At 39.1% G+C, this 26747-nt stretch overlaps 2 protein-coding genes across 8 annotated transcripts; both read right to left on the bottom strand.

The window, feature by feature from the left end:
- Positions 1 to 1035: 1035 nt before the first annotated feature.
- senp7 (SUMO specific peptidase 7) lies at positions 1036 to 18668 on the bottom strand. Of its 7 annotated transcripts, none has more exons than XM_044365834.1 (23): positions 18485 to 18668; positions 17570 to 17658; positions 16503 to 16568; positions 16277 to 16395; positions 14469 to 14717; positions 13198 to 13322; positions 12347 to 12465; positions 11694 to 12024; positions 9858 to 10018; positions 8403 to 8543; positions 8270 to 8303; positions 6608 to 6829; positions 5775 to 6229; positions 5248 to 5375; positions 4891 to 5007; positions 4672 to 4788; positions 4486 to 4578; positions 4178 to 4398; positions 4034 to 4080; positions 3892 to 3935; positions 3109 to 3177; positions 2871 to 3021; positions 1036 to 2716 (listed from the first exon to the last, which is right to left on the bottom strand). In XM_044365834.1, the coding sequence occupies exons 2-23, from the start codon at positions 17624 to 17626 to the stop codon at positions 2579 to 2581; spliced, it is 3204 nt and encodes a 1067-aa protein (XP_044221769.1). In that variant the 5' UTR covers positions 17627 to 17658; positions 18485 to 18668; the 3' UTR covers positions 1036 to 2578. The 7 variants fall into 7 exon arrangements, with proteins under 7 accessions (XP_044221769.1, XP_044221774.1, XP_044221773.1 ...); XM_044365839.1 differs by having other exon boundaries at positions 5248 to 5372; XM_044365838.1 differs by having other exon boundaries at positions 16277 to 16392.
- Positions 18669 to 22118: 3450 nt separating this feature from the next.
- atp6ap2 (ATPase H+ transporting accessory protein 2) lies at positions 22119 to 25964 on the bottom strand. The gene is made up of 8 exons (XM_044366589.1): positions 25776 to 25964; positions 25520 to 25648; positions 25233 to 25328; positions 24988 to 25125; positions 24716 to 24769; positions 24466 to 24615; positions 24249 to 24368; positions 22119 to 23023 (listed from the first exon to the last, which is right to left on the bottom strand). The coding sequence occupies exons 1-8, from the start codon at positions 25947 to 25949 to the stop codon at positions 22829 to 22831; spliced, it is 1056 nt and encodes a 351-aa protein (XP_044222524.1). The 5' UTR covers positions 25950 to 25964; the 3' UTR covers positions 22119 to 22828.
- Positions 25965 to 26747: the final 783 nt, after the last annotated feature.

Raw genomic sequence — 26747 nt, 5'->3', positions numbered from 1 at the left:
AACACTACCACAAAACTGAACATACAGTAAAAAACTAACCAGTGCTTACACAGCAGACGTTTTTAAACCAAAGATAGAACATTTTACAGGCATTTTAAGGTACGGTCCATCTGCACCAAGATAACAATGCGTAAATAAAATACTTGTTTTAAAATGCGTCCTCCTCTTAAATGCTCAGGCAGAGGTACCACAGTAAATATGATTGGCCTATAGCCTTCTTCATGGTGTAGGCGTCCAGCCAAATACCTGGACAGTCGTCTATTTTGCAGCAGATGGCTGAACATTGTTTAACTCTGTAAGGTCCAACAAGTGCCTGATCCTGTAACGTGAGATCAGGTGAGCCAAGTAGGTCTACATGGCAGTGGCTCCACTCTGCCAGTTCACTTACTGTGCTGTATGTGTGCATTCCTGGATCAAAGGTGTCAGTGATGCTATGCGACGCATTCCTCTGCGCCTCATAATTTCAAACACTGCACAAAGGCAATAATGTGTGCTGACAGTGGACAGGGATTGTCATCCATGAACTTTTGGTAATTGAGGCTGTGTTAGCCAAATGGCTACAGCACACTGCACACCTGTGGGGGGGGGGGGGGGATTACTCAGAGTCACACTGTGAGGGGATCTGACAGACTGAGACAATTAAAACACCTAAGCCGACCATGTAACCCTCTGAACAGATTATAGTGGCAAGCATTGTGATGTATAAACATTTTCAATTGAACCCTTATGGCCTAAGAGGAAGAGAGTTGGCTACTTTTGTCATGACAAAAGAATTATAAAGGGTGATTGACAGAAGTGTTTGTAAGGCCAAGAAAAACTTGTAATACATAAAAAGAAATGTCAAGTCTTACACAACACCGATGCTTTGTCCTCAGTCTCTGTTTTAGTTACTAACCTCTAATCCTCGTATTGTTATGAAAAATAGGGACAAGAGGTCAGAAGTCATGTAATACATCATCGAAAACACACTGGGTGTGTTCAGTGCAACTATATCTAGGTGTGGTTCCAGTTGGAAAAACAACAGAATAACCAGTGTAATTTCATCTATAAGTTTTAATGTTCTATTGAAACAAAAGATATTTCGGAATCAACTCCTGTACATTCATACATTTTAGATAAAATATCTAAAAAAAAAACATGGCATCCAGGATGTCATAAAGTGTTAAAACTAACATCTGAACAAAAAGGGAGAAAACTAGAAGACTTTCAAGACTGATCTCTGCTGAGAAGAATTTAGGCAACAGTAGTGATGCACTGCAATGTCCTTTATTGGACTATTTTACCTTAGAGACTATACTGTTACACACACCAATGAATGTGCACCCCTGAACCTTCAACAAGTTGTATTCTCATTAAAAGATTTAATTAATGATTGAGATTTCTTATAGGATGGACGCAAGTAATCGAAACTGATGGCGGAAAAAGAAAGTACTTCAAGTACGACATGAAACACACCATTTCTTAGATCTGGACCGCAGGAGGTTTTTCAATTTACACAGATCAGCAATGACAAATTTGGTCAAATAAAGACCCTTAATGCCTGCACAGTGTCAAGGAGGTTTCCAAACACTGACTAGAAATATTATGTATACAAACTGACAATGTGAAGTCGGATGCATTGATTAATTAATATTTAGATTTGGTCTATCTTAGCTTATTTGTGCAGGTAAAGCTGATATCAAGTATCATCTCTGTATTCCAACATGTTTTAGGGTCTACAATGGTTTGCAATACAAAGAGAGACACACAGTGTCACAGATACATGGTACCATCAACAGTTCAGTTTTGTTGCAAAGAGGAGGTGAGTGAATGACCCTAGTTAATCATTGTGGGAGGCTAACAGGATAACTGAATGAGGCACTGAGTGACTGAAAACTTATTTTCTTGTTCCATGCATCCAACAAGGGGCAAATGATGGAATGGCTGTTTCACATTGGGACAAATTCCAGTTCCTGAGGCTTCAATGGCAAAACATTTGAAAGGAAATGATTAAAGCAAGGAAATTTCCAAGCATTTCACACTAAATCTATCTCCTTGGAATTACCATCTAATGTAAATCTCAGCCAGTAAAGAAGTCAGAATCAGAGCTATTTTGATTAGACTGAAATGTTAAGTCACACAAGACATGAAATGTCAGCAAAGCAAATAAACTTCCCTAAAACAATCAATGTGTTTACAGTTTCACTGTACAAACTATGTTTCACAATTGTTAAACTTTCACACACTTTCCCTTGGTTCTATGTAGAAAATGAAATACAAATACTTCCTTTTATAAAATAACTTGTCGCAGAAGAACAATCAGTAAAAAGTCATGGGGTGTACAAACATTTGCATGTTTACATATACTCTACTTTAAAACTCTCTGATTGGATGGACAGCTACTTGTTGAGTTTGAATTAACTGATGCCTTCATATTCACTCACAGGACCCACAAATAGTCAAAAGTTTACATGTTTTGTTCAATGCATGAAACAAAAACAGAAATATTTTCAGTTCATGTTGAAATGTCCATCACTCAGTATGAGTGGTGATTTATAATGGCTACAGGAATGTGATGCACTGAACAGCAGAGGTGTGTCTATCTGTTATTGTCCAGGTTCTGATGTCGGTAAAGGTTAAGTACCAGATCTCTGATTTCATCTCGTTTCCTCCGCACTTGCTGCCGTGGAAACCAATGCTCTAGGTGTAGAGGGAGGTCAAAATGCACCACAGGGTCCTGAAAGCAGAAGGAGGAGCTCATTACTCCATGCATGAGTTAAAATCTAAACATGAAAATTTAAACATGTAGCTGATCCAATATTACAGTGACAGTTTTAAAACATGTCAGACCATGTGAGCAATAGAAAAAGAGATGTTAACAAGTTGTTTACCTTTAAAAAACTCTCGACGTATTGCAGCAGGTAGAGACCACAGTCACTGCTATTGTCCTGAAGGGGAACTTGGCAATGTGAGCTTTTCATCTGATCAGGACCAAATTCCCTCGATGATCCACGACGGACCTCCCACTCTGACTGCAAGTACCTGAGGGACAAATACATGTCGCCATGTGAACATTTATACAACACAAACATACAACTACTGACAGATGGTTTCAAGTGTCATACTTACTCCCTTAAGAGTTTGAAGACTCGTTCATGAAGAGAAAGTCTGAGTGAATCCATGATTAGAATACACGGGCTACAGACAGGAGAGGTACATCTGTCATTCAATGTTTAAATCCACATCAGACATGCATTTTTTCCTCATTAATAGGGGGGGATGTGCCTGCAAATAACCCCCACAATCCTCTTCTTTAGCTGTACAGCCAAACTTAAATGGCCATCTTATCTTTTCAACAGCACTTGCAGTTTCCCACAGATAAAATCAAGTGTGAGCACAGAGATAAAAAATTATTTGAAGTGTTCATTCAAGACATGATACACAATCTAATGCAGAGTATAACTGTAATCCATCACAGTTGGATCCAGACAATCTGGAAATACAGTAACCAGATCCAGGTCTGAACGTGCCTTTAGAATGTACTGCATCAGTGTTTGTGGTATCTGTAAACGTAAAATTACTGCAGGACTTGTATGAAAAATATTATAATAAATATTCAAAATAGAGTGCTCTGTACACACATTGAAGCTAGCAGTGAACCAAATAATTCATAAGTGGTACATTACTGTGAATGCATAGTACTGCACTTTTATTTGGACTTTTTTTTAACCTCATTAATGAGGATCAACTTGTCTGTGTTTGTGTGTAGGCACTTTTAAATCATGCAAAAAATTACTATGGACACATAGTCTGAGGGGCTTCATGTGAAAAACTGTATCAGTTCTCCTTCTCATATATCAGATGGTCACAGGTGCCGCAGAGTAGCGTAACTCGATGTACGTGAGCACTCACCTCTTGCAAACACTTTCCCTCTGGCAAGTCTGCTCTGTGCAGTTCTATAAATAAAGAGTCAGCACAAGCAGATTTAGAAGAACAATACAAATAAAATTGGTTTAAAAAATGTCTGTGAACACAAAGGTGAATTATTTCTTACCACTGGACCAGGTGGACTTTCTTTGTTGGAATCTTCTTGAGCATTTTCTAAAACACATGAAAACATTAACAACCTTGAGCTTTGCCATCATTTCTACAATCACAACATAAATCAAAGAAGTGTTTTAAAAAAGTCACCAAATGCCATTCTTTGTACCTGTCTCTGTGTCCAAGCTGTCACTATGGTTCGATGCAGGTGGAGTCTCTGTATTATCATCTGAGCTTTTTGATCCTTGAGCCTCCTCTTGATCCTGTAACTCGTCTGTCCCGTTGTGACCGTTTCCCATCGAGTCTTTACCAGTCCAAGGCTCAACTTTTGGCTCATCCAGTCCAGGAAAGCAAATGACGACTAAATACCAATGAGCCCTTAACAGAGAACAGAGTAATGTATTATGTTTAACAGCACACCAAAAACATGTCTGGACCATACATATGTTCATGTATGTAACTTACTCCTGATTGACAGGCACGAAAAGGAAGTCCTTTTTGAAGATGTCCACATGGCGTGTCCACGTCTTTACCCGTTGATGCCGCCTCTGCCTCTGACTGGGTGCACACAAAAAAATAAAAACATGGACACAAGTTTTTTACAGTGTTTAAAATGTCCTCACATACACAAAAATGTCTGTGGACACTTACGAGTCACTGGTGACACCTTCGCTGGCGTTGTCCCTTCGTGTTAGTTGCTTGTAGAAGAAGCTGCTGAAGATGTGGGAACGCTCGGCCACAGAATCAGAGGCATTCTGGAGGAGGTACCTGTTTAAAAGACACATCAACACAATCAATTCAAGTGTGGTTTTCTCCTCCACAAACACAAGAGTACACCTGAGGCCTTTTGTTTCACATTGTGTTACTTACTTGAGGTAAAAATCTATGATAACATCATTGAGGAACTGCCCACTGTCAAGGCACTGCAGGTCCTCCATTGTAACAGTGATTCCTCCTTTTAGTGGTGGAGGAGGAAACTGGATCAACCTGAGCAGAGGTGAAAGAAAGAAGAATGAGTCAACATACAGCAGTGACATCAAAGATGTAGCAACAGCTGTCCATTCACAGAGCGACCACAGATTTGAATATATTCATGCAGTGGTAGGAAGCCTATAATAGTTTTAATATGTCTTATTATTTTTATATTCCTAAGAGGACATTGCAGTTCTACGTCTACCCCTGCTGCCCCAGGCTGCATGAGTAGCTGGACACATTCAGGATACTTGCCTACGAGCCAGACCCTCATGTTTATATTTAGTCCAGCTGGAGTCTGCATTACACAGGGACACGGAGTACGATCCTCTGGTTCTACGATGGCACAGTGTGTATGCAGGAATGGGTTCTTCTCTGCTCTTCTGTGGGAGGAAATTTCTATCACTGGAGCATCTCATGCAATATTTATATAACAGTCATTCACCACTGGTAGATCACAATGACCAGTTGCGTCAGGACCCCCACAAGGGGACACAAGTTAAATCTGAGGAGCCACAAGATGATTAACAGGATAGAAAAGGAAAAAAAACACTTCTACCCACAGAAATTATATTTTTTCAGACTTTACTTTGCTGTGAATAAACATGATTTTACTTTTTGGAACTGTATAAAAGTATTCAAATAAGTCAACGAACATCCCGATGACTGAACTGGTTACACCCAGTAGACATATGCATACCCCGAGGAGGGGTCTCAAATAGACACCACTTTATTTTACAGGGTTACAAGCCAAGAAAGATCCAAAGACATAGACCATTTACCTCAGAGGGATGTTCGAGCTCTTGTTCTATCTGATCCTCATCTGGTTTGAGTTGCATCTCTGTGTCCTGCTCTGGTGGTGTCTCCAGCTCTAGTGCTGTCTCTTCCTGTGAATCATCCTCCAGCTGAATTTGTGGTGAGGCGTTGCTGTCTCTGTCAGAATATGGACTGTCCTGGTCTATGTCGGGTCCAGGGTCAGGGTCAGGGTCAGGGCTCTCCAGACCCAGCAGGGACAGCAAGTGGGGGTCTAGTCCAGTTCTTCTAATCAGCTCCAAGCTATCGTCCAGAGAAAGAACAGGACAGTGGATGTCCTCCAAATCATCGACTCCATCTACAAAGCTTTTGTCATGTCCCAGACTTTTGAGACAGTCAATGTCCAAGAAGGAGCGCAATAAAGCCCCCTCCATTCCCTTCAGAGGATCTCTCAGAGTCAGCAGGATGAAGGGGCTGGCTTTGCCTATTAAAATAAAAAAAATAATTGTATTGTATTGTATTGAGGATAAAGCGACAAATTGAAAAATACTGAAAATTATATCTGAAATAATTAACAAAAACCTTCTGAACTATATTTGTGAACAGTAAAACCACAAAAAAGGAAACATCTGGCAAAGTTGGCAACAGTTTGGTAGAAATCTTGTCTGTATCTCTTGATGACTGACACTTCTCTGAATATAAGCTATGATATTGTCCTTCATAAACATACTGCTTTTCATGAAAATACAGGCAATGAGATTTACAGTAAAGGGATCCTAAACGCCACATCGCCAAAAAATATTTTGAAATAAGACTTTGAGGTACTGACTCCATGTGTGTTCTGAACTTTCGGCAGTCTCACCAGGGTTTGTGGTTCCATCCTGTTTGAGCTTACGGAGGTCCCACTGTATAGCAGCTGCAGCAGTTTCTGACACACAAAACAAAAGGACAGCAGCAGGAGGCGGCTCTTCGTTGTCCATACAGTGAATATCCTGATCCTCCAGTTCCTCCTGCTCCCAAACACTGTACCTCCTCAGCTCTTCACGTTCCAAGCTTAACATCACCTCCACCTTTTCACTAGTGTCTGAGGACGAGAGAACAGGTCAACTTGGCATCTCACAGAGCTGGAATCAAATTATGAGAACTATAACTTCTTAACAACAGAGCTACACCTAACGTGTTTCCCATCTCCTGTACTGATTTGAAACTTATGCTTCTCTCTCTCTCTGTTCCAGTGGTCCCACTGTAGATGCCTAAATCCAGTTTTAGAGCTTTCCTGACATTCGTCTTACAAACATTATTCTCTTCTTATTTTAGTGTAATAGAAGCTGAGCTGGCAGCTCTGTGAGGCTGTATTTAGGCATAGAAGTGCTTTGAGATAAATGTTCATTTCAGCATGCTAACAGTGGCAAATTTAACATACTGTTTAGCAGGTATAATGTTTATCATGTTCATCATCTTAATTCGCTTATTACCTCTAAACACAAAGCTGAGGTTGATGGGAATGTCATTTGTTTTCAAATAAGTGGTCAAACTGAAACTGTGGCCTGATGGGAAAGTCAGGGGGTCACCAGTCTAGTTAGAACTCATCCTCCGAGCACCATGGACCTGTGTCAGGTCTAATGGCAATCTTTCCAATTGTTCTCGAGATATATTGACAGAAAGCCAAAATTGTCAACCTGACCAAAGTCAGTAAGCTTCAACTTCTGGGGACTATGAATGTCAAGAAAAAATTCATGACAATCCATCCGGAGTTATTTCAGTCTGGACCAAAGTGGTGGACTGGCCAACCAACAGACAGACACACATTATTATATTATATGTATTATATAATATTATTATTATTATGCTGTGAAAAAAATAGTTGCATTGCAAAGACTGACTGTCTATGTACTGAAATTCTTTTATTTGGGGGTTATTTAGTCTTTTACTGGGCATGATTTGTTTTTCAAAAACAAACATGTGCTTTCTGTTTTAGAAAATATGTCTACACAAGAACAGTACTTGGTTTGTCCAAAATGTTTACACAACTAATATGCAACGTATTTTCCTTAACAGACAGATTTCCTACTCACACATGGCCATGATCAAATCTCATGGAATAACCACCTTAATTCCCTTTAGGGGAGATTTCACAGGCTCAGAGGTGAGAGTGCATTAGGGTCTAAAGGGGTCTAATCCAGCAACGCAAACAGACACCTTTTTACTAGCTGAAATAGACCACTAAGCTGGGGGAGGATGGTGTGCAGACAGTGTGACCGAAACAAGATGAGATGGGCTCCTCTTGGGTCCGAGTTTATACAACCAAGACCAAAGGTCACGGCGGGCTACAGTGGTCTTAACTGTCTACAAACATCAAGATCAGACAAACGGATCAAGAAATATTTTCTCTGCAGTTTAAGAGAAACAAAGAATTTTAGAGGAGATTAGGAACCACTGGGAACTAATCCAGACAATCTGGTGCTATTATATGAGCATTTTTTAAATGGCTCAGTACTTAAAAAATAAGAAATCACAACGTTACCTTTCAATGGGATGATGATTTTTTGGTCTGTTATCTGTGAAGTGAGAGAAAACATGGGTTACACTTTATTTCCTGAGATGATGATATGATTAATGAATGTCAAATGTTCATGTCTGTAGCTTATGTAGGTTACCATGATGTCTCCATTCGCCTTCCCTTGGTAACCTCCACAGTGCAGTCTGGAGAAGGCCACGCCCATGCAAGAGTGGTCTACAGTGGGTATGGGAGTAACCGGCACAGAACCAGGAAGCTCTTTTACAACGACATGCAGCATCTGCAACACACAAACATACATACGCAGTTTGTAGAAAATAGTGCAAACAGGCTGGTATATTCAATAACCACCACAGTGCAATGAGATTTGGCTGTAAACCCCTGACCCTTGAGTAATATGGTTGAAACCAGAATCACAACAGTACAAAGGTTATCTTTCCAATTTAAATATTTTAAAGCCACTATGTTTAGGATTTCACCATTCCTTTCTTTGGTACCACCTAGTGGTAGTACCAAGAACTGCACCATGCATTGACAGCAATGTACAGTGTTGCTGTTTTTACCACAAGAAAAGTTTCTTCTTATCAAAATGTTTTATACTACTGAGCAAACCCTGATGGAAATATCTTGGTAGGATGACAAAATTTAACTATTACAGCAACAACAACTTCTGACAAGACAAAAAGCAGTGCTGCTACTACTACTGCAGATATACTGCATGAGGGATGAAAATGGTGTCACTGGGGCTAATTCAAGTGCAGTTTTGATCTATCTAGTTTCAGAAAAATCATAAATATTTTCACATATGTAGAATGTATCAGTAGCCTTTGCAGGTTTTGTAAATAGGACACAGGCTCTTCTTGTTTTTCTCTTTTTCAGTTTTACCAAATAAATAAAGACCCAGCATCTTTTCAACAATGTCACCAAATAAACATGCATTATCTTCTTTCTCTGGTGCTGACAAGTCATCTTCTCACTCACGAGAATGACAAAAATAAACAATAAATTGGTTATTGTACTCTGTTTGCTAAACTCATTGTAAAATTAAGTAAGCAGTTGTGTTCACCATCATCAACGTAACATAAAATTACGCAAACAATCATTATGATGGTAAACCTAGGAAAATAGCCTAGGTTGAGCATTACCAGAATTTTCCTTTATATCCAAAATTCTTCCCTTATGTGACCCCTGTCTGTTCTCCTCTCACTGTCGCAATTACAAGACTAAGTGTCATCACACAGGTGAGTATTCTCATTTGTTCCATTCAACTAGCAGGTAGTAATCAAGACCCCCTAGGGTTCAGTAAAACCTTAGGCCTCAGCATGATCTCTCTAAAACACTCTGTGATGTCATGGTAATCTGGGCATTAACTCAGCTCAATTTAGGAACTGTGAGGTTGCTTTCTGTGTGCAACGTGCAGAGTGCCGGAATCTGTGCCCATTGAGAAAACTGGATTACTTTGGACTGTAACGTCAAAAAGAAAAAAACATAAAACCTGTATGAGGCTATGAAACAGGCTTGAGATTTTTTTTTTTTTAAATGTATTTCTGTTGTACTGAAGGGTTACGGATGAAATATAATACACTCAACCAACCTGCATATCCTGTATGTCAGGAGCTTCTTGCTGTTTGGCCACAGCGTCCTGTGAGGATTTTCCCCGTATTACTGTGCCTTCCACAGTGACCGGTGTATGGACTGCTGTTCTGCTGGGTTCAGGATCGCCACTGCTTTCCTCATCATCACTGGACAGCACAACTGAAATACAAGCATACAGAAAGCAATAGGTCTGTGTGGATTATATTTTAATAATTGGGCTACTTTGCTCCTCTCAAAGACAAGCATACAACCACACACACGTCCTTATTTGACACTGCATGAAGTATAATGGGCTTTGTGGGAGAACAGGGACAGTAGTAATCCTAGAAAAGACACCTGGAAATAGCCAATAAGATGCAGGGCACACACACGCAGCAAAAAGAAAAGGTTCAGATCAGGCCAACACAAAGACACAGAAAAGATAGTAGTCAACTTCAGGAACAAAACACTTAGCCCTATGGGAGAGGAGGCTGTTTAGGACGTATAAATTAACTAGTTTACTCTGTAATTGTCATATAAACACAGTAAAGACTGTGTCATTTTGGACTGAAGATGCAGACACTGTTAGCTCATCAAACAGTTGCAGATTCTCAAACTTTCTGCACACACTAAAAAGGGCCCACTGAACATATGCTAGAAAAGCCAACGGGATGCTTGTTTCATGTATTATACGCATGTGCTGTATTCCCCATACTTGGCCCCATTCTCATTAAGTGGTCGCATCATTTTCTTTTTTCAACTTTTTCTTGTTCTACCAAATACAACAAACAAAGGAGCTCTTCCTCTCGCTGTCGTGAGGTCGCCACCTTGATTTCTAGTGTGCATGTGTGGAAAGCATCTGTGTGTGCAGACCCGATTGTATAGAAACCATGACTTGGCCTTAAGACTACGAGATGCAATTGAAAGCTCTGGGAAAAGCTAATGTCCCTGGAGTTGAACTATGACACTCAAAGACTGTTGTGTAATTTGTTTTAATGTTTAAAACCAGTTTACCTCCATTTCAAAGCATAGCGTGTTACGGAAAACACCCTCACCTTTACTAAGGTGGTAATTAAAGTATCCCACTTTATGGGTGACTGGTGCCTGTGTATCACAGCACTAACTCATGTACATAAAATTAACAATAGCATAGCATGCCTTCACAACCATGTTTCCCTGAGCCAACAGCTATTAAAAGTAATGATTAAAGTCCGACATGATAAACAGGCCAACATTAGCCTATTGCAGACATGTCAGCGAATAAGATACATTCGCAGCATAGAAATAGTGTTGCCATCACATATTTTTGTTCACCAGAGAGCACTTGAAAGTTTATTTTTTTAACTGTAAGTGTCCCATTCAGTACATATCCTGGTCACAATTCTTTAATAACCAAATTTAAGCAATCCTTATCAAAAATGTTTGTTTATGCTACACATTTGTGTAAAAAAATTATATCTGTCAATATACTGTCTAATTTTTAATGGAGTACATAGTTGCCTTCTATCTCATAAAGTTTGAATTTTGGGTGTTTGAATGGAGTGATCGGAAGACCTGATGAATCGGCTGGAAGAAAATGTAATAATATGATAGAGTATCTTATTATACTTGTTCTTCCAAACTCTCCAGTTTCAGAGGACAGAAGCTGACTACTTAGCTTTAAAATCAGATGCTTCCTTGGGTTCTGTTTGTATACTGATTAAGGCTCAAACAAACACAACTAGCATAACAGTATTAGGCTGCTTGAGCCAGTGTTTGTCTGTTGATGCATTCAAATAAGTGATTCAGCAACAGACTAAAGTTCTCAGGTTTAGAAGATTATCTGGCATCACTCATACTGGCTCGGTGTACTCACTAGGTTCAGAGGGGCTGATCTTGGTTGTGTCGTCCTGGCTGGACGATAGACGGCGTCTGGGGGTTCCAATAAAGTCCCCAGCCTCCAAATTAGGATTGATGATTGGGAGCAGAACATCTGTTCTCTCATCTGCTCCCACCGTGAACTGTACAATGCTACGGTCCAGGCTTTCCAAATCCAAGTCTTCTCCACTTTCTTCAAAACAAATACGTGTCTGGGCTGGTCCTCCGTCTCTTCCGTCTTCCCCAGTGAGGCGAAGCACACTTTCACGGTGGCGTTTGGGACTGCCTGTTCCATTGCAATGGGCCCCTGCATCCCTTCTTTTCCTCTTCTGTTGAGAGAGCACAGAACACATATTATTGTTGGCTTCATCTATCTGTAAATTTTAAAGCTTTTGGGCTTTAAAACATACAGTGAGGTCCAAAAGTCTGAGACCTCTTTCCCAATGGGAAAATGGTCTCAGACTTTTGGACCCTGTAGGTCTCCACTACATAAATGTTCTGTGCTTGCTTTAGTCATACATAACAAAACCATTACAGTAAGAGCCACTTTGCTCGCATATTACTTGGCACCTGTCAGTTTGGATAAAGTTTGTTAACCTTGGTGAGATTTTGAATCTTGAAACCTAGTCTGTGACCCTGTGTGGTACCCACCAAACTTTGTTGTACTTCATTTCCTGGATCAGTCCACCTGTCCTTGATGCTAGCTGGGGAAAACTCATCACAGCTTCCCGTATCCTCAGCAGGCTCCCAGCTCACTGACAACCCACAATCTGTAGACAAAGACACACATCAACCCATCATGTTGAAACAACCACTTACAGCACTGACAACTTGACTATTACTAAGGACATTTCCTGTCCACAAAGAAAGTGCCATACCAAATGGCTACAGTGCAAACTAAGATATGCATGTAAGGGAAAGGCAGAGTAAATTCTGTTGCATTTTGTTTAATACAACTATTAAGTGCAGCGTTTGTTCATTTACTCCATAAAAGAGTAAAAGAACACTCCACTGGTTTAGCAATGTCTTCCGATAACACTGTTGAACTCATGATGGACAGTTTTTTTAAAAATAAGATAAAAATTGATTCGGCAGAACGATGCATTCTTCTTCCTTGTCACAACCTGGTACCAACATTACCTACAATGCAATTCAACTTGATTCATTCGACTGTCATTTTCAAACTTGTAGTCTTCAGCCCCAACCAAGGTTGCATCGAGTGAAAACACTAGAGACAATTTATCAAGACTGTGTGCGGCTCCCTATGGAGCCACAAAAAGCTTCATACCGCTTTTTTTACATTTGCAGTAGAATTTCTTAAGACCTGTAAACAGACTTTGATGTGTAAAATGGGTGTACTTCCCCTTTAAATGAAAGGACATCTGAGAAAAAGCCTTCAGCGAGGTCAGGAAAAAGCAGGAAGATGGAAAGAGTAATGCAGGTTAGTGGAGGGCAGTGTCACATCAATAATGCCTGTGTTTGAATTCCTCATGTTCACCCACCTACAACTTCAGCAAATTTGTAGTCTTCTCCGTTGTCCTTGTCGATCATCCCCTCGTCTATATCTTTGCTTTCTTCTTTGTCCTCGTCACCGTCAGTATTATGTGACCTTCTTCTGAGTCTTGACCTAAAGATATAAAAGAATTAAAACTATGTTCGGATTATGATGTACACATTTTTCTTGTTCTTAGCAAAGTCACATGCAGTAGTGTAAAAGTTTAGTCCCAGGACGTTTATACACTAAAATCGTACTTAATCACAAAACATCAGAGACAACAGTGTACATAAAAGACGAATGCAGAAACGCTTATTTGAACCAGAATCTCAAGTTGTGAAATCTCTCTGTGTGGTACTACTCCAAATAAAACCTCCAAGTTTTCTGCCTGGAAAATACTGTAGAGCCAAGGATGCAAACAGCAGAGCCAAGCTTCATTAAAAGGTCATTCTTCCTTAAACTACTCGAAAACAAACAGAACAAATTACTCTCATAAAAAATACCTCCTATTGCTTTTATGTCTATTTTTGTTCATTCGTGACATGTCTGTGTGAAAAAACATCACACTATGCCTATGACTTTCGAAGTTTTAAGAGTTTAACAGCAGTACCATCATCAAGATATTACTGTGTTGTCCTTTTATATGCAGGCAGTCGACCAGGCTCAGCCAGAGAAAGACACTAATGAGCGTGATTTATGGAGACCGAAGTAGGAAGAGGGAGAAACTGTTTCAGCACATGCACTGAGTGAGCAGCTATGACTGGAGTAAATAAGCTGTTGAGACATCTCGTCCATTGTTGGGGTGTTGCGAGTTTGAAAAACAAGAAATGAGGGGTTATGAGTCAGACAATTTCTTGGCTTGACGCAGTCACTTCCTGAAGTCCCCTCTGGTTTCCTGGCAACCTCACGGCGATGACAAGACACCAGGAACTCACTGCTCCTGGCCAAGAAATAGTCTGATACATGACCAAGAGTAAAGTCGCAACTTCACATTTTTACACTTCAGTTTTTGTAAAGGATTAAATTAATGAGCTATAATGTGTTTAACAGTGAGCTTTATAAGTACTGGTAGGCAAATTTTGTTACCTTTGGACAGAGCCAGGTTAGCAGTTTCCCCTTATTTCCAGTTTTAAGCTAAGTTAACTGGAAATAGATGCCGGTTGTAGCCATATATTTACCAAATAAATGTAAGAGTGGCATCAATGTTCTCATCTAACTCTCAGCAGGACAGTGAAAAAGTAGAGTTTCCACAGTGCCAAACTTAAAGTGTCTTCTTACCTTTGAGCGGATGAGGAGGTGGTCTTCTGGTTGCATTTTGTTGTCATGCTCTTGTTCTTATCATTCCTAGTTTCCCTCTGAGCAGACCTCGTGCCTCTGCGGATCGGGGATTCCTCTCTGCACCCACCACTCTCCTTTTGCGAACTTTGTCCTTTCTGTCCTAAGGAGTGATTTTGTTTTATCCTTTCTATGTAAGCTTTACCCAGCTTTGTCTTTAGGACATCTGTCAGGATCAAGTGGGGCTTCCTCCTACAGGACAGAGCAGAGGAGGAATTATTCACAAACGTTCTAGAGCTGCGTCTTCTCTGCAACATCGTGCAAGGTATTCTGACTTATCGCTCATATACCGTCGCAGATCAGACTGTGCGTATATAAACGCATGATGGACGGGGATGGGTAAACAAGTCTACTGGTGTAGATAAGCAATGTGTGCGGCCATGATAAGCTTGACCACAGTGCACAGTGCAAAATAAATGCTGTTCACACAGTCAAGGGACGACTTCCTGTTAGTTGTGTAGGGAATAAATAAAAATAGTAAAACATTCAAATAAAAGCTGACGTATTCATTAGCATAACAATATACTGTAGGTAGAATTGCAATGTCATATTATCTTCTTGTGAAAGGCCACACCAAACCACTGAAACCATTTGTATGAGAGATGTGTCATGCAACTGACTGGTCCAACAGGTTTGTAACTGGTAATAAAAGGATGTGCAGCAGTATAAGGTGTAAAAAGCTGTTTGATTTCTTGTTGTTTTAACACCATTTTAATTAAGCATAATTTATATTGCTTACCATTGATTTCATAACACTAAAGATTTTAAAAACTGTAATTCCCTATCATGCAGCAAATAGTTTTATGCACTGTATGATCTTTTCACTAAACGTGAGATCACACCACTGCCATCTTAAGAAATCAAATATGTTAAGTTTTGATACTCTTATGAATTTGCTAACCTTAAACTCATCTATAAAGGCCTAAATAACCAGGCTCTGCAGCTGTTCAGGGACCTGGTGGTACCGCTCAGAGTTTCTGGCTCAGTAACACAAAGTGCGTCTACTGGGAATTGTAAGGTGCCCTTTCGTAAATCCTCACTTGGTACAGACGGCTTTTTCTGTTCGGGGAATCTACATGTGAAACTCTTTACCTACTGAACTCAAAATGGACCATGACTGGGAACATTTTAAACCCAAACTGGGACAGTTTTTAAAGAGGGATCATTCATGTAGTCATGTTGTAATGTGTGCGTATGTAATGTTGAGTCTTGTGCAGTTTCACATGTATTTTACTGTTGAGTTTTATGTATTTTAAAAGCCCATCTAGGGACGGGCATTGCAAACTAGCTTTGGCTATAGATGCTCAGGTAAGTGGCATAAGTTTATGCTGTATACTTGTCCCTATAAAAATAAAGATTAAATAAATACATTCGCATGAGCTAAATAACACATAAAGTTGACAAATGTTATATTTTCATGTTAAATTATAATAAAGTATTACATTAAACTGCTTTAGATGTGCAACAGCTTCAGAAATGTTTAATTCTGCTCATGACACTGAGCAATAAAAGGACCACTGCCGTCACCGCCGTAAGAGTCTTAATATTCAAGGTGAGTGCCCCATCTTGTGAAAGTTTAAGAAACTGCAATGAATTACACGGCCAAAATAACTCAGCCCAGATCAGTATAGACAACTGAACATATTTGTCACTTTTAACTGATGGGAAAAAGTATAACCATGAACCAATATTTCAGTCTGCAATCGACAGCCTAAAAAGTTTGTATGTCAAATCGATTAGCGTGAGCTTACCTGGCCATTCCACATTTGACCATGGCTGCATGGTTGTGCTCAAACAGCATGGAAGCATTTTTATGTTGTGAATCACAGTGTCTGATTTTGCAACCTGCAATAGCAGTCCAGGGAACCTGCTAAAGGGAAGGAAACAGTATGAGTGTCAAGTACTATCAAGAATAGCCATATCACATTCATAACATTTGTTCACAGGGTCAGACAGAGAGCAGAGATTTCGCTGTACCTGTCTGTCTAACTTGCCACAGTCTGATGAAAGACATGTCATGGGGATTCTGAGAGGGTTTTCCATCTAAAATTCACAGGGTGGTTAGTTACCATACTAGTGAAAAATGAATTACATGCAATGGCCAAAAGTTTGTTAACTCCTTTATACATGCAGTTACAGAAAGTGATAATGTGCAAAGCTTGTAACTTTGATCTGTAATCCATAATGTTGAAATTATTTGTTATGTGTAGCAAGGATGTAGTCGCAGCTGTTTTGTCAAATGTTATGATATTAAATCAGTGTACTTAAGTTTGCACTTACAAACATTTCCAATGTGCGCATGTGTAGCAGTTAGAGCTGAAATGATTAGTCAATTAATCTATTTGTCGATTGATGGATAATTAATCAGTTTGTTAATTGATTTGATAATTGATTAATTGTTAGAGCTCATTTTTCAGAAATACCAACACTCTCCAGTTGCAGCTTCTAAATTATGAGGATCTGCTGGTTTTCTTTGTCTTATGTGACATTAAATTTGGGTTTTGAATAAAGAATAAATAAAGAATAAAGACAAAGTTGAGCTTTAAGAAAGTATATTCTATTTTCTAACATTCTACAGACCAAATGACTAATCAATTACCTAGAAAACAATCAGCATCATGAAAACAATTGCTAATTTCAGCCATAGTAACAGCTTATAATAGCAACTGCAGTATAGTAGCAGCATGGAAGCAGCGTTGAAGCTATGAAAATGCAAAAAATATGTTGATTGCAGTTGCAAAGCTTAAGCTGTCTAGTTCCCACCTGTGATCCACCTTTTCAACAATGGCAGAGTGTGCTTCCTGAACAACAGAATCTAGTCATAATAGCAATAAAAAGAGGAAGCCTGCATGTATGCAACCACAGAGCACCGCCATTACACAGTGCAAGATCACTGTGCACTGGTGATCAGCACACAATAAGCGGCAATGCAGAAATCATCACTACAGTTAGGAGCAGGGCAGCTGCATACTGAAAGCTCACAAGTTAACGTGACGCTGCTCAGAGACAAAACTGAATATTTCAAAAACATGTGTCACACATACCGGGTTATCCTTGTCAACACTAAATGGAAGAGTTAAGGCTCTCCGTCGCTCCGTCATGATCCACAATTTGATAAGGCACAACAGGAACACTACAAGAAACACAAATTTTAAAAAATGTATAAGCAGTTTGTCTCTGTCACAAAAGTCAAACCCCGAATGACAAGATGGTCTTTGACATCCAGAATGATAACTGTAAATCCTAAAATATAAAACAATAACCAAGAAGTAACATTTTGATAAGAAAAGGACTTTGTTGGTGGATTATCAATTAATATAATAACCATTTTAATATTGATATTTTCACAGATTGTGGCTATTTAGGAAGGCATGCTGTTAATAACAAACATTACAAACAAAATGGACAGGCTGTCTAGTGAAGTCCTTAAAACGAGAAACAGTCTGGATGGAGACATAAAGTCAGAGTGCAGTTAAAATAGCAAACATACCAAGACATTCGTGCAGCTGCACATATAACAACGGTGATCAACAGGGACAAATACATTTGCACTTGTTACTTGTTTTTACTGTATCATTAACCAGTCGTTCCAGTTTTACAACGGTCACGATGACGACATCAGATCCTGTATTATGATTATGTGTGTTAACTTTGTCAGTTAACACAAAGTCTGCAAGACAATCAAACGCAGAACTGCGTTGGTGCACGCTGAATGAAAAACTTGCAGCAAACCAAAAGTCATCCACAATAACGTTTACCAGTTCACAAGCAGGACTCAAGATGTTTCTTTGGTCATTGACCCTGATGTTTATGCTCCACAAAGAGAGAAAAGGTGGATTTTCTCCTAAACTTGGGCACAACAGAAAGTGAAAAACCTGAGTAGCTAGCGCTAGCTAACTGAGCTAGCCACGTTTATGCTATGTTGTTGTTATGCGGAGGAGAGCTAAAGCTTAAATTACCTCAGGCTACGACTTCCCTTCCTATTAACAGAGGATTAAAAAAATGCGAGGTCAACTATTTTCCTCTGAACGCTTCCACCAGCACCGTCAAACACCGGTCGGCACACATTTTTCTGGGTTCAGTTCTGTGATTAACAGGCGACACAATATTCCTCAGCAACATCCGGTGAACAGCGGAAGTGCACCGGGAACCAAACAATCGGGGAGCACTCATGGAGCACGTTTTTTCTTAATTCTTTATTTTCATAGAACATAACTACATTAACAGTATGTACACACAAAACTGTCCACACCAGGAGTATATATATAAAGTTTATAAGAAAAAAAGTGTTAAGAAAAAGTAATATATATTCAAAATAATGTATCATCAGTTCATAAGAAATGTATCAAAACACAGTTAGTTTTAATTGCCTTCTTATTCTGATGGCCTTGGGGACATATTGACGTAGTTCTTGATATAAATGTCCAAAATTTGAGTCTGCCCATCTCTTCTTGTGAATGTGGAATTTTCCTAATAATAAAGGTAACCGTACAAAAAATAACATCTTTTTCCTTGTCATTACCTTCATAACATAGAAAAATGTCTTTATCCTGAAATTGGATTGTTTGCCCTGGAGATATTTGATGCAAACATTTAAAGGAAATCTCTTTAACTTTATTACTAAGACAAAATTTTCCCCCAACTGGCCAAATTTTCTACCAATTAATTTCTCCATAAAGTGAAGCCCAAAAGAGTCCTGAGTTATAGCTTGTATGTGATTCCTAGTGTAATTATTCAAGCATTTATTCATCATAATGTCAACTTCTCCAAGGAATATACCACTATTGAATGGACTGATCATTGAAGCCTCGATTACTGAACTAAGAAGCTGCAGCACACCCCCAGTAAAGCATCACAAACCACTGCATATTCTTTTTGGTGTAACTGGTAACCTGAGTTCAGAGAGGGATTCATTATGTTAGTAACTGCCCATCAGCATTAACAAGTTGTTTAACCAATACAATAACACTGTCAACCCATTTTTCATAATATAGTGATTCATTTTTATATTGAATATTCTTGTTCTTCCAAATGTAGTAAATGGTTGATGAAAAATTATGTTTGTAAGTTAGTTTCCAGGCCAGCAGAGTTTATGATGTCTTTATGAAAATGTGATGACTGTACAGGTAACTTATCAATTTTGTAATCACATTTAAGCAGAAATTTAACTCCACCCATTAAACTAAATACATATTTAGGGAAAGTATGCCAAATTTTGTCTTTTTCTCTAATCCTATTAGTTAACCATTTCACTTTGAAAGTATTATTTAACTTTTCAAAACTGACTACCTCCAGACCGCTATTTCTTTTTATGCCGCACAAGATATCTTTCCTTAAATAATGACATTTCTTCCTCCAAATGAAATTAAATAAACTCTTATCTAATTTTTTTTTGCATATTTCAGTAGGCATTTCCAATGACAAGGACACATAGACGGATCTGGATATTCCCTTAGAACTCTACCATTCAAAGAAAGATCTCTCATCAACCACGTATTGAACTTTTTCATTATTTGTTCAATTATCAGGCTGAAGTTTAAGTCGATGTTTTTCATTCTTATCAGTGACAACAGCCAGATATGTAACTGTTCATCACAGGAATACCTTTCACCTCTGATTGGTCACATTCCTTCAGTGGTAATAAAATATTTGTTTAAGTTGATTTTCAAACCTGACAGCAGAATATTCATCAGTACATCTAATTGCTTTGATCACCTCATGTCTATTAGATAGAAATATGGTTGTAACATCTGCCAGTTGGGATCATTTAAATTATCTATCTAACCTTGGAGCTGACCTTTTTTTTTAGGAATACTAAGGTCACAATTTGTTCCCGGTGCGCCATTTATTTTTTTAAATTTTTTTTTTTGCCCTGGGATGGAGGTTAAAGATGTCTGCCTTTGTGTCCACCATTTTGTCTGCAGATAGATCTGGTCCAGCTGAGAAAAAAAGATCCATGTGTAAATCTGTACTGTTGGTTTAGAAATGAGCGCTTAAGTAAGATTTTTCATGCAGGACTTTTACTTGTAATGGAGTATTTTTACATTGCTGTACTGGTACTTTTACTCAAGTAAAGGATCTGAGTACTTCTTCCACCACTGGTCATAGTTTTTTGTACAGACATCCATAGTCTCCAGAGAATGAAAACTTTGTACTTTGTGTCAGGCTGGCTTACAAACTGAGCAAGTTTGTATCTGCTGTAGGCTCACTGTGTTTGGAGTTCCTTAATTGGTCATTTGTTTACTTGCAAATTTGTTTGGGAACTTGCGCCACCAAAGTACAATATACAACTAGTTCCTGAATTGTTAGGTAATCTTTGTGGCCCTCTTGTGGACAAAGAACCAGGTCTATTACAGTTCATCTTGCGCACACATTTGCACATTTTAGTAAAGTTGTGTTTCATGAAATTAGCCCACTACAAAATAACTGACACACAAAAAACCTGAGACCAGATCAAGGGCTTAGATTTGGTTTTCATTTTTTATAAGGACTTTTTTTTTTCAGACAGCCAAAATGAACAGTTGTGTAAGTGCACTTACTTGTTTCTATGCTGTGAAAAAGGCCTCAATGTGTGTCATCAGGAGCACAGCATGGACATTGGACTGGGACAAAAGCTGGAATAATATTTTTTATAGTGTAGCCAATAATGGTCTGTTTGTACAGTTCTTTATAGACTAAATAAATGTTGACTGTGGATGTACCGCTGCAAGATATCATCCAAACCAATGTTTTATTATTGTGTTATGCAAAAATGCAACTATGACTAATTAATTCCAGTGAATCAATCCATCCATGAGAACATCCCCAAGCATACTGCTCCACTGACATCATCAGACTTTGAACTCATAACGGTTGCAGGTGGGTGACCTCTCGAGACCATTAGTCAAGATTCTTCTGTTTTCCATTTGTTTCGAATGTAATACTAATTTTTTTCATTACAACTGATAATAGCAGCTTAACAATTTGAGTGAAAAGTTGTTTCTTTGAAAAATGTACATGCTATGTCCCTTTTGCTTGAATGACAGCATGCACTCGAGCTGGGATGGACTCCACAAGTTTGTGCAAAACCTGATGACCCACATTATCCCAGCAGGATTTGACATTGTCCTAAAGAGCTTCTTGTGGTTTCACAGAATGTTTGGCTTTCTCAGTCTTCAAGTGCCCCCTTTTTTATTTATATTTGGCAACTTTATTCCTCATAAATGTATGCTTGCCTACAAATAAATTTCACATGAAACTTTACATATTCAGCTACAGTAAGTAAAACACTCTGCTATACATTTTCTCTATAATTAGTGAAAAAAATATGTAGTCCTTTCCAAGAACCTTTGTAAGAATTTAGCTACATACCAGGACCCTGTTTTCCATAAGCATTTTGAGGCTAAGATTATCTTAGTCCATAGTTACAATGGGACTGAGATCATAATGCTTTTGGGAAACAGGGGCCAGTTCTTTTCTAGGAAATTATATGAAACTACGGGAGCCTTAAAATACAGCTTTACTCATAAATCAACTGCTGCTTTTTTGTCATTTCCCCTCTTGTCCACTTTCAGACAAGACAAGAAAGAAGACTGCTTTTATAATAGACAACAATCTGGGTGATCCATGTAATAATTTATTATCAGGCATTATATTGCGATTTACAGATCTTCATTTATTCTTATCCAATCCTAACAACCAACACTATAATCAAGTATTTCTGCTATCCAATATGCATTTACCATTTGAAATTGAAGCAGGTTGAATCCTACCTGGAATAAACACTGCACAAATCTTTTCACATAACAGTACAGCAGTTTCTCATATAGTTGCATTTGTATTTTCAATATATACACATAAAATTAACTTAAAACAGTTTCACGCAGCAAGACAAGCACAACTTCACACAAAAACCAGACAAATCTCATTCTTTCAAAACATTACAATATTTCTTTACAAAAAAATACAGTTGCAATCATCAGGGGGAAAAATGAAACATAGTTAGTGAAGAGTTAAAGTCATAAGGAATGATGAGCCGTGGGGTTGAAGGGAGGAACTCTGAATTTTGTTCGGTCTATGCACTAGTAGAGGATGACATTTAACCTCCTTATGTAGACTAAATGAAGAGCCACAGCTGTAATGATGATATTTTTTGTCAATCATCATGCCAGTGTTGTAAACAAAAAAATGTTATTCAATACTACATCCACCCCCCTACCCCAGAAAGCTGTTGAAGGTTTTTCACTAAACAAGACCTCACACAAAAACACAAACATTCACTTAGAGGGATCTACGGGGACAGATGGAGTGTTGCTGGTCAGGATTTAGTCCATCCTGATCTTCTGATTGGTCATCCTGTAGATGATGCTGTCGTATCCTGGGTCCATGTTCCACAGGTTGTAAGCGATGGCGATAACAGCAAGAGCAAGAGCGATCATCAGCCACAGTACAATATTGAAGACCACAGCATAGTGGAAGTTGTACTTGTAAGCCAGGTTGTAAGGACTGTCTGGGTTACTCTGCAATGAAAGTACAAGATTTAAAATCAGAGAGTTAATGCATGTACACTTTAACAATAATCAATGATTTTGTTTAATTTCATCACATTTAAATAGCTTTTTAAAAAGGTGTGTTAGCGCACAAGACCTCTGACCTTTTGACCTCTCACCACACACCCTTACACACAGGATATGAGTGTGAGAGAAGCAGGGGGCAACATCTGATAAGACGCATTAACTGGACAATCAGGACTGTCTCTGCAGGACGCCCACCCCCTTCCCTTTCTCCGTTTTATTAGAGTGGATGATCAAAGCGTTCCTCGGTTCCAGACCCAAGTCATAAAAACCATGATTGACTAGAAGTGGGTTTATGCTTGACGCAGAGGGGTTAATGGCAGTCCCGCTATAGAGAAGTAGGTTTTGTTTTATAGCTCAGCATCAGATTTCACCCCTTAATAGCACCACTGCAACACTACAGGCAGGGATTAAAGCAAGAAAAGATTTGTGAGCCTCAAAAGTTGTCCATGAGGAAATGTGTACAATGTATTGAATTAAGTATTATATGAATTTAAAACTGCTCTATGCCTGAAGTCAGTCAAACTTTAAGCTCTGCTACAGGCATGTATTGTATGTGATCAGGCTGTATCATGCTTTAATTATTTTCCCTGCAGTAATTGTGTTTTCATTCCTTCAGCTGCTTTGTGATATAACATATGGAACTAGAGTTACATCCAAGTAACCTCTGTTTCAGCTCACCCCTTCATATGCTGCCGTTTCCCTGGCAACTGACCAAAACAATCAGTGGTAACAGAACTTAAAGTCCCCCCATTTAGCATTTATAAGCACTATATAAACATTAAATAAATGGTTAATTATGCACTATACTGTAGTTGTAAGCACACGTAAGGCCAATTTTAAGTGTTTATTAATGTACAGTATTTGTCTGCAATTATAACTTTTATATTATTACAACAACTCCATCTGAGAACCTCATTTGCCTAAAGACCAAAGATTTACCTATTTGCGACCTATTGAGGACTTTCAGGGACCATCAGAGTTTGTGGTATTGAACTTAATTGCATTATACTGAGATTTGTTTATAATATTTAGTCTGGCCTCCTTGACAGAAATGGCGTACACCAAATATTAGAAACACCCAGTGTATAATTATTCTTTGGGCACACTTGAGCTAACATTTAACTTCAGTTTGGTAGATATTTAACAAGTAGGTCTGCTTCAGACTTACAATCTGTTTGGATTCCAGGATCGAACGGGATTTCCTGGTCAAAGGAGCCTCAAAGGTCTTCACTGTCACAACCTCCACTACGGCACTGTTGCCATAGAGACCATACACGTCCTCTCCAAACTACAATGAAAAAAAATACAAACACGGTTATAAAGGTTAAATCAATGATTGAAGAGGTTGTCTTGACAAGGCCCATGACTCTCTCAGATCTTCTTACCTTCTGCAGGACTGAGGCAAGAATAGCAGTGGCGTCACGGTACTGGGGAGAGTCTTGGCCGTAGACACGGCTCAGCTCTTCCAGGCCAGACAGCTCTAGGGAGTACAGGTCAGGGGAGTGGTCCTTGGCCAAATGCCTGTGTCTCTGCAGCTACAGGGATGACATAAAACAGACATCTGTGTCACACTGCAAGGAAAACTCACATTTTCAGGAGGAAAAAAAAACCCTTCTGCAAAACTGGACGACTTACCAGAGCTGTGATATCGTGCAGTACTTGGACCTCAGACAAGAAGAGTAAATCAGCCTAGGAAGCAGAACAGTAAAGAGGTAAGACAGGAAAGACTCCCCGTAACAGTCTTCCACATGGTAAAATTCAAGGATACAAATTGTCAAAAACAACGTTTCAGTCTGTGACGGCTCAATCTGTTCACTTCAGTGCAAGAAACCCCAGAGATACTGGGTTTGATGTTGTTATCAGTAAAAAAAAAAGTATATATTAATAAAATATTGTTAGAAAGTTACCTCTGCATTTCTGCTGAGGGAGTTGAGGGGCAGGGAAGCCAGCACAGAGCCGTCCTGGGACAGACGGGCACGGATCTGCTGCAAAGTAACTGGTAGGTCCTCAAACACAGCGTTGGCTTTTCCCAGCATATACAGCCTCTGAGAAAAACAACAGACAGACAGGTAAAAAGAACACATGAGCACCCTGAGAGACATGTCAGAAAAAGGTAAATATGTCTTGTTCAGTCTCAGTACATTTTCGTTACCTCTTCACTAGGGGCCAGCTGCAGCACAACAGGCGTGTCCTCAGCGAACAGAGAATGCACCGTCTCTGCAACACTATCCAAGGTGAAGGGTACCGGCTGGAAGGAAAAAGATGACTCACTGACAAACTATGCCGACTCATTCAAATTACAGCCAAATTTTCAGTAATATTTACACCAAGACGTAAATTTGATGTCCAACAGTGGTACAAAAACCCTTCCCAAAGATATGCTTCTGTCTGTTGTTTCAACATAAGCCAAAGCAGTACAACACAGTCCTTCTAACTCACATTCTCCAAGGGGTAGGAAGCCACAGTCTGAGGCAGGGCCAGGCTATCAACTCCCCTGACCACCACCAGTACATTTGCCCGGGGACGCTGGAACAAAGGACCAGCCTTGAGGCCTGGCCAGGACAGATCCTGCACAAATAAACACACATTGTAAAGGCTAGGCTAGCACAATCATAAGCTTAAGCTACTTCTGAAAAAGACACATAGTAGCATCTACAATTAAAATTGTGGAACATTCTTATAAATAACAAATAACCTCTTGAACAGAGAAACCCATGGTTAAAGCCACCAGGTCAGGGATCTTTTCTCCAGAGACAGGCCACTCTCCTTTCTGGAAGGACACAAACTCTGGAGTCTGCAGCACAGTTAAGCTGTCTCCATGGACACCTGCAGGGAAAATGGAATTGACGGTCAAACAAAACAAACACATGGAAAAGAATTTAGTCACGGTACAAATACTTTGTGGCTGCATGGCAAATCTCAACCTAGCAGACTATATGCTGCCCACTGCACTATATATTTATTTTGTATGACTGTTCTTTCTTTTTTATCATCCAATTTCTTAGTGTTTAATATATGCATTATATAGTGCCTTAAAAAGTTTTTACTTTTGCTAAAAATCCCACATGCACCTTTGATAGATGTGACAATCACAGTTACAAGGCACTACACCTGTCAGTGATGATGCAAAATGATAATGACCCATAAGTGTCCAAAATAATCTTTTACTGCTCACTATAGAGTAAACTATTGTGGGAATTAATGAGTGAATGAATGAGGAAGTGATTTCGGGAACAGTGTTTCTTTGTCAAGATGTATTATGTTTGCAGAACTTTGGCTATCACATATGGGTTTTTAAAGATCCTCTCCAGACATGTTTAAAGATGTACATAAAACACTCTACTCTGACTAATAACTTCATTTTCTGAAGCTTAACTGATGGACACAAGATGTCTCCTACTTCACTGTAAAGTCCATTCTCAGTGTTTGTGCACTGGAGGCTTCAAGTTTCTACATCACACTTGTGTAAGTTGAATATTGGACCAGGATTGACTGCAAACTATTTTTGACATCATAAATCATGCTCGTAGGCCCAACCCTTGAAATCAGATTTTCAATGAGCTGAGAGAAATTCTCCACTTTCAGCAGATGAATGTGAACATCCTTCTAGTCTCAAACTCTGCGCATAGGCTACATCATTCTGCACAGTGAAGCTCAAACATTCAAC

The sequence above is a fragment of the Thunnus albacares genome, chromosome 11 (genome assembly GCF_914725855.1).
Source record: "Thunnus albacares chromosome 11, fThuAlb1.1, whole genome shotgun sequence".
Classification (NCBI taxonomy): Eukaryota; Metazoa; Chordata; class Actinopteri; order Scombriformes; family Scombridae; genus Thunnus; species Thunnus albacares.
This window is presented reverse-complemented; position numbering and strand designations above follow the sequence as displayed.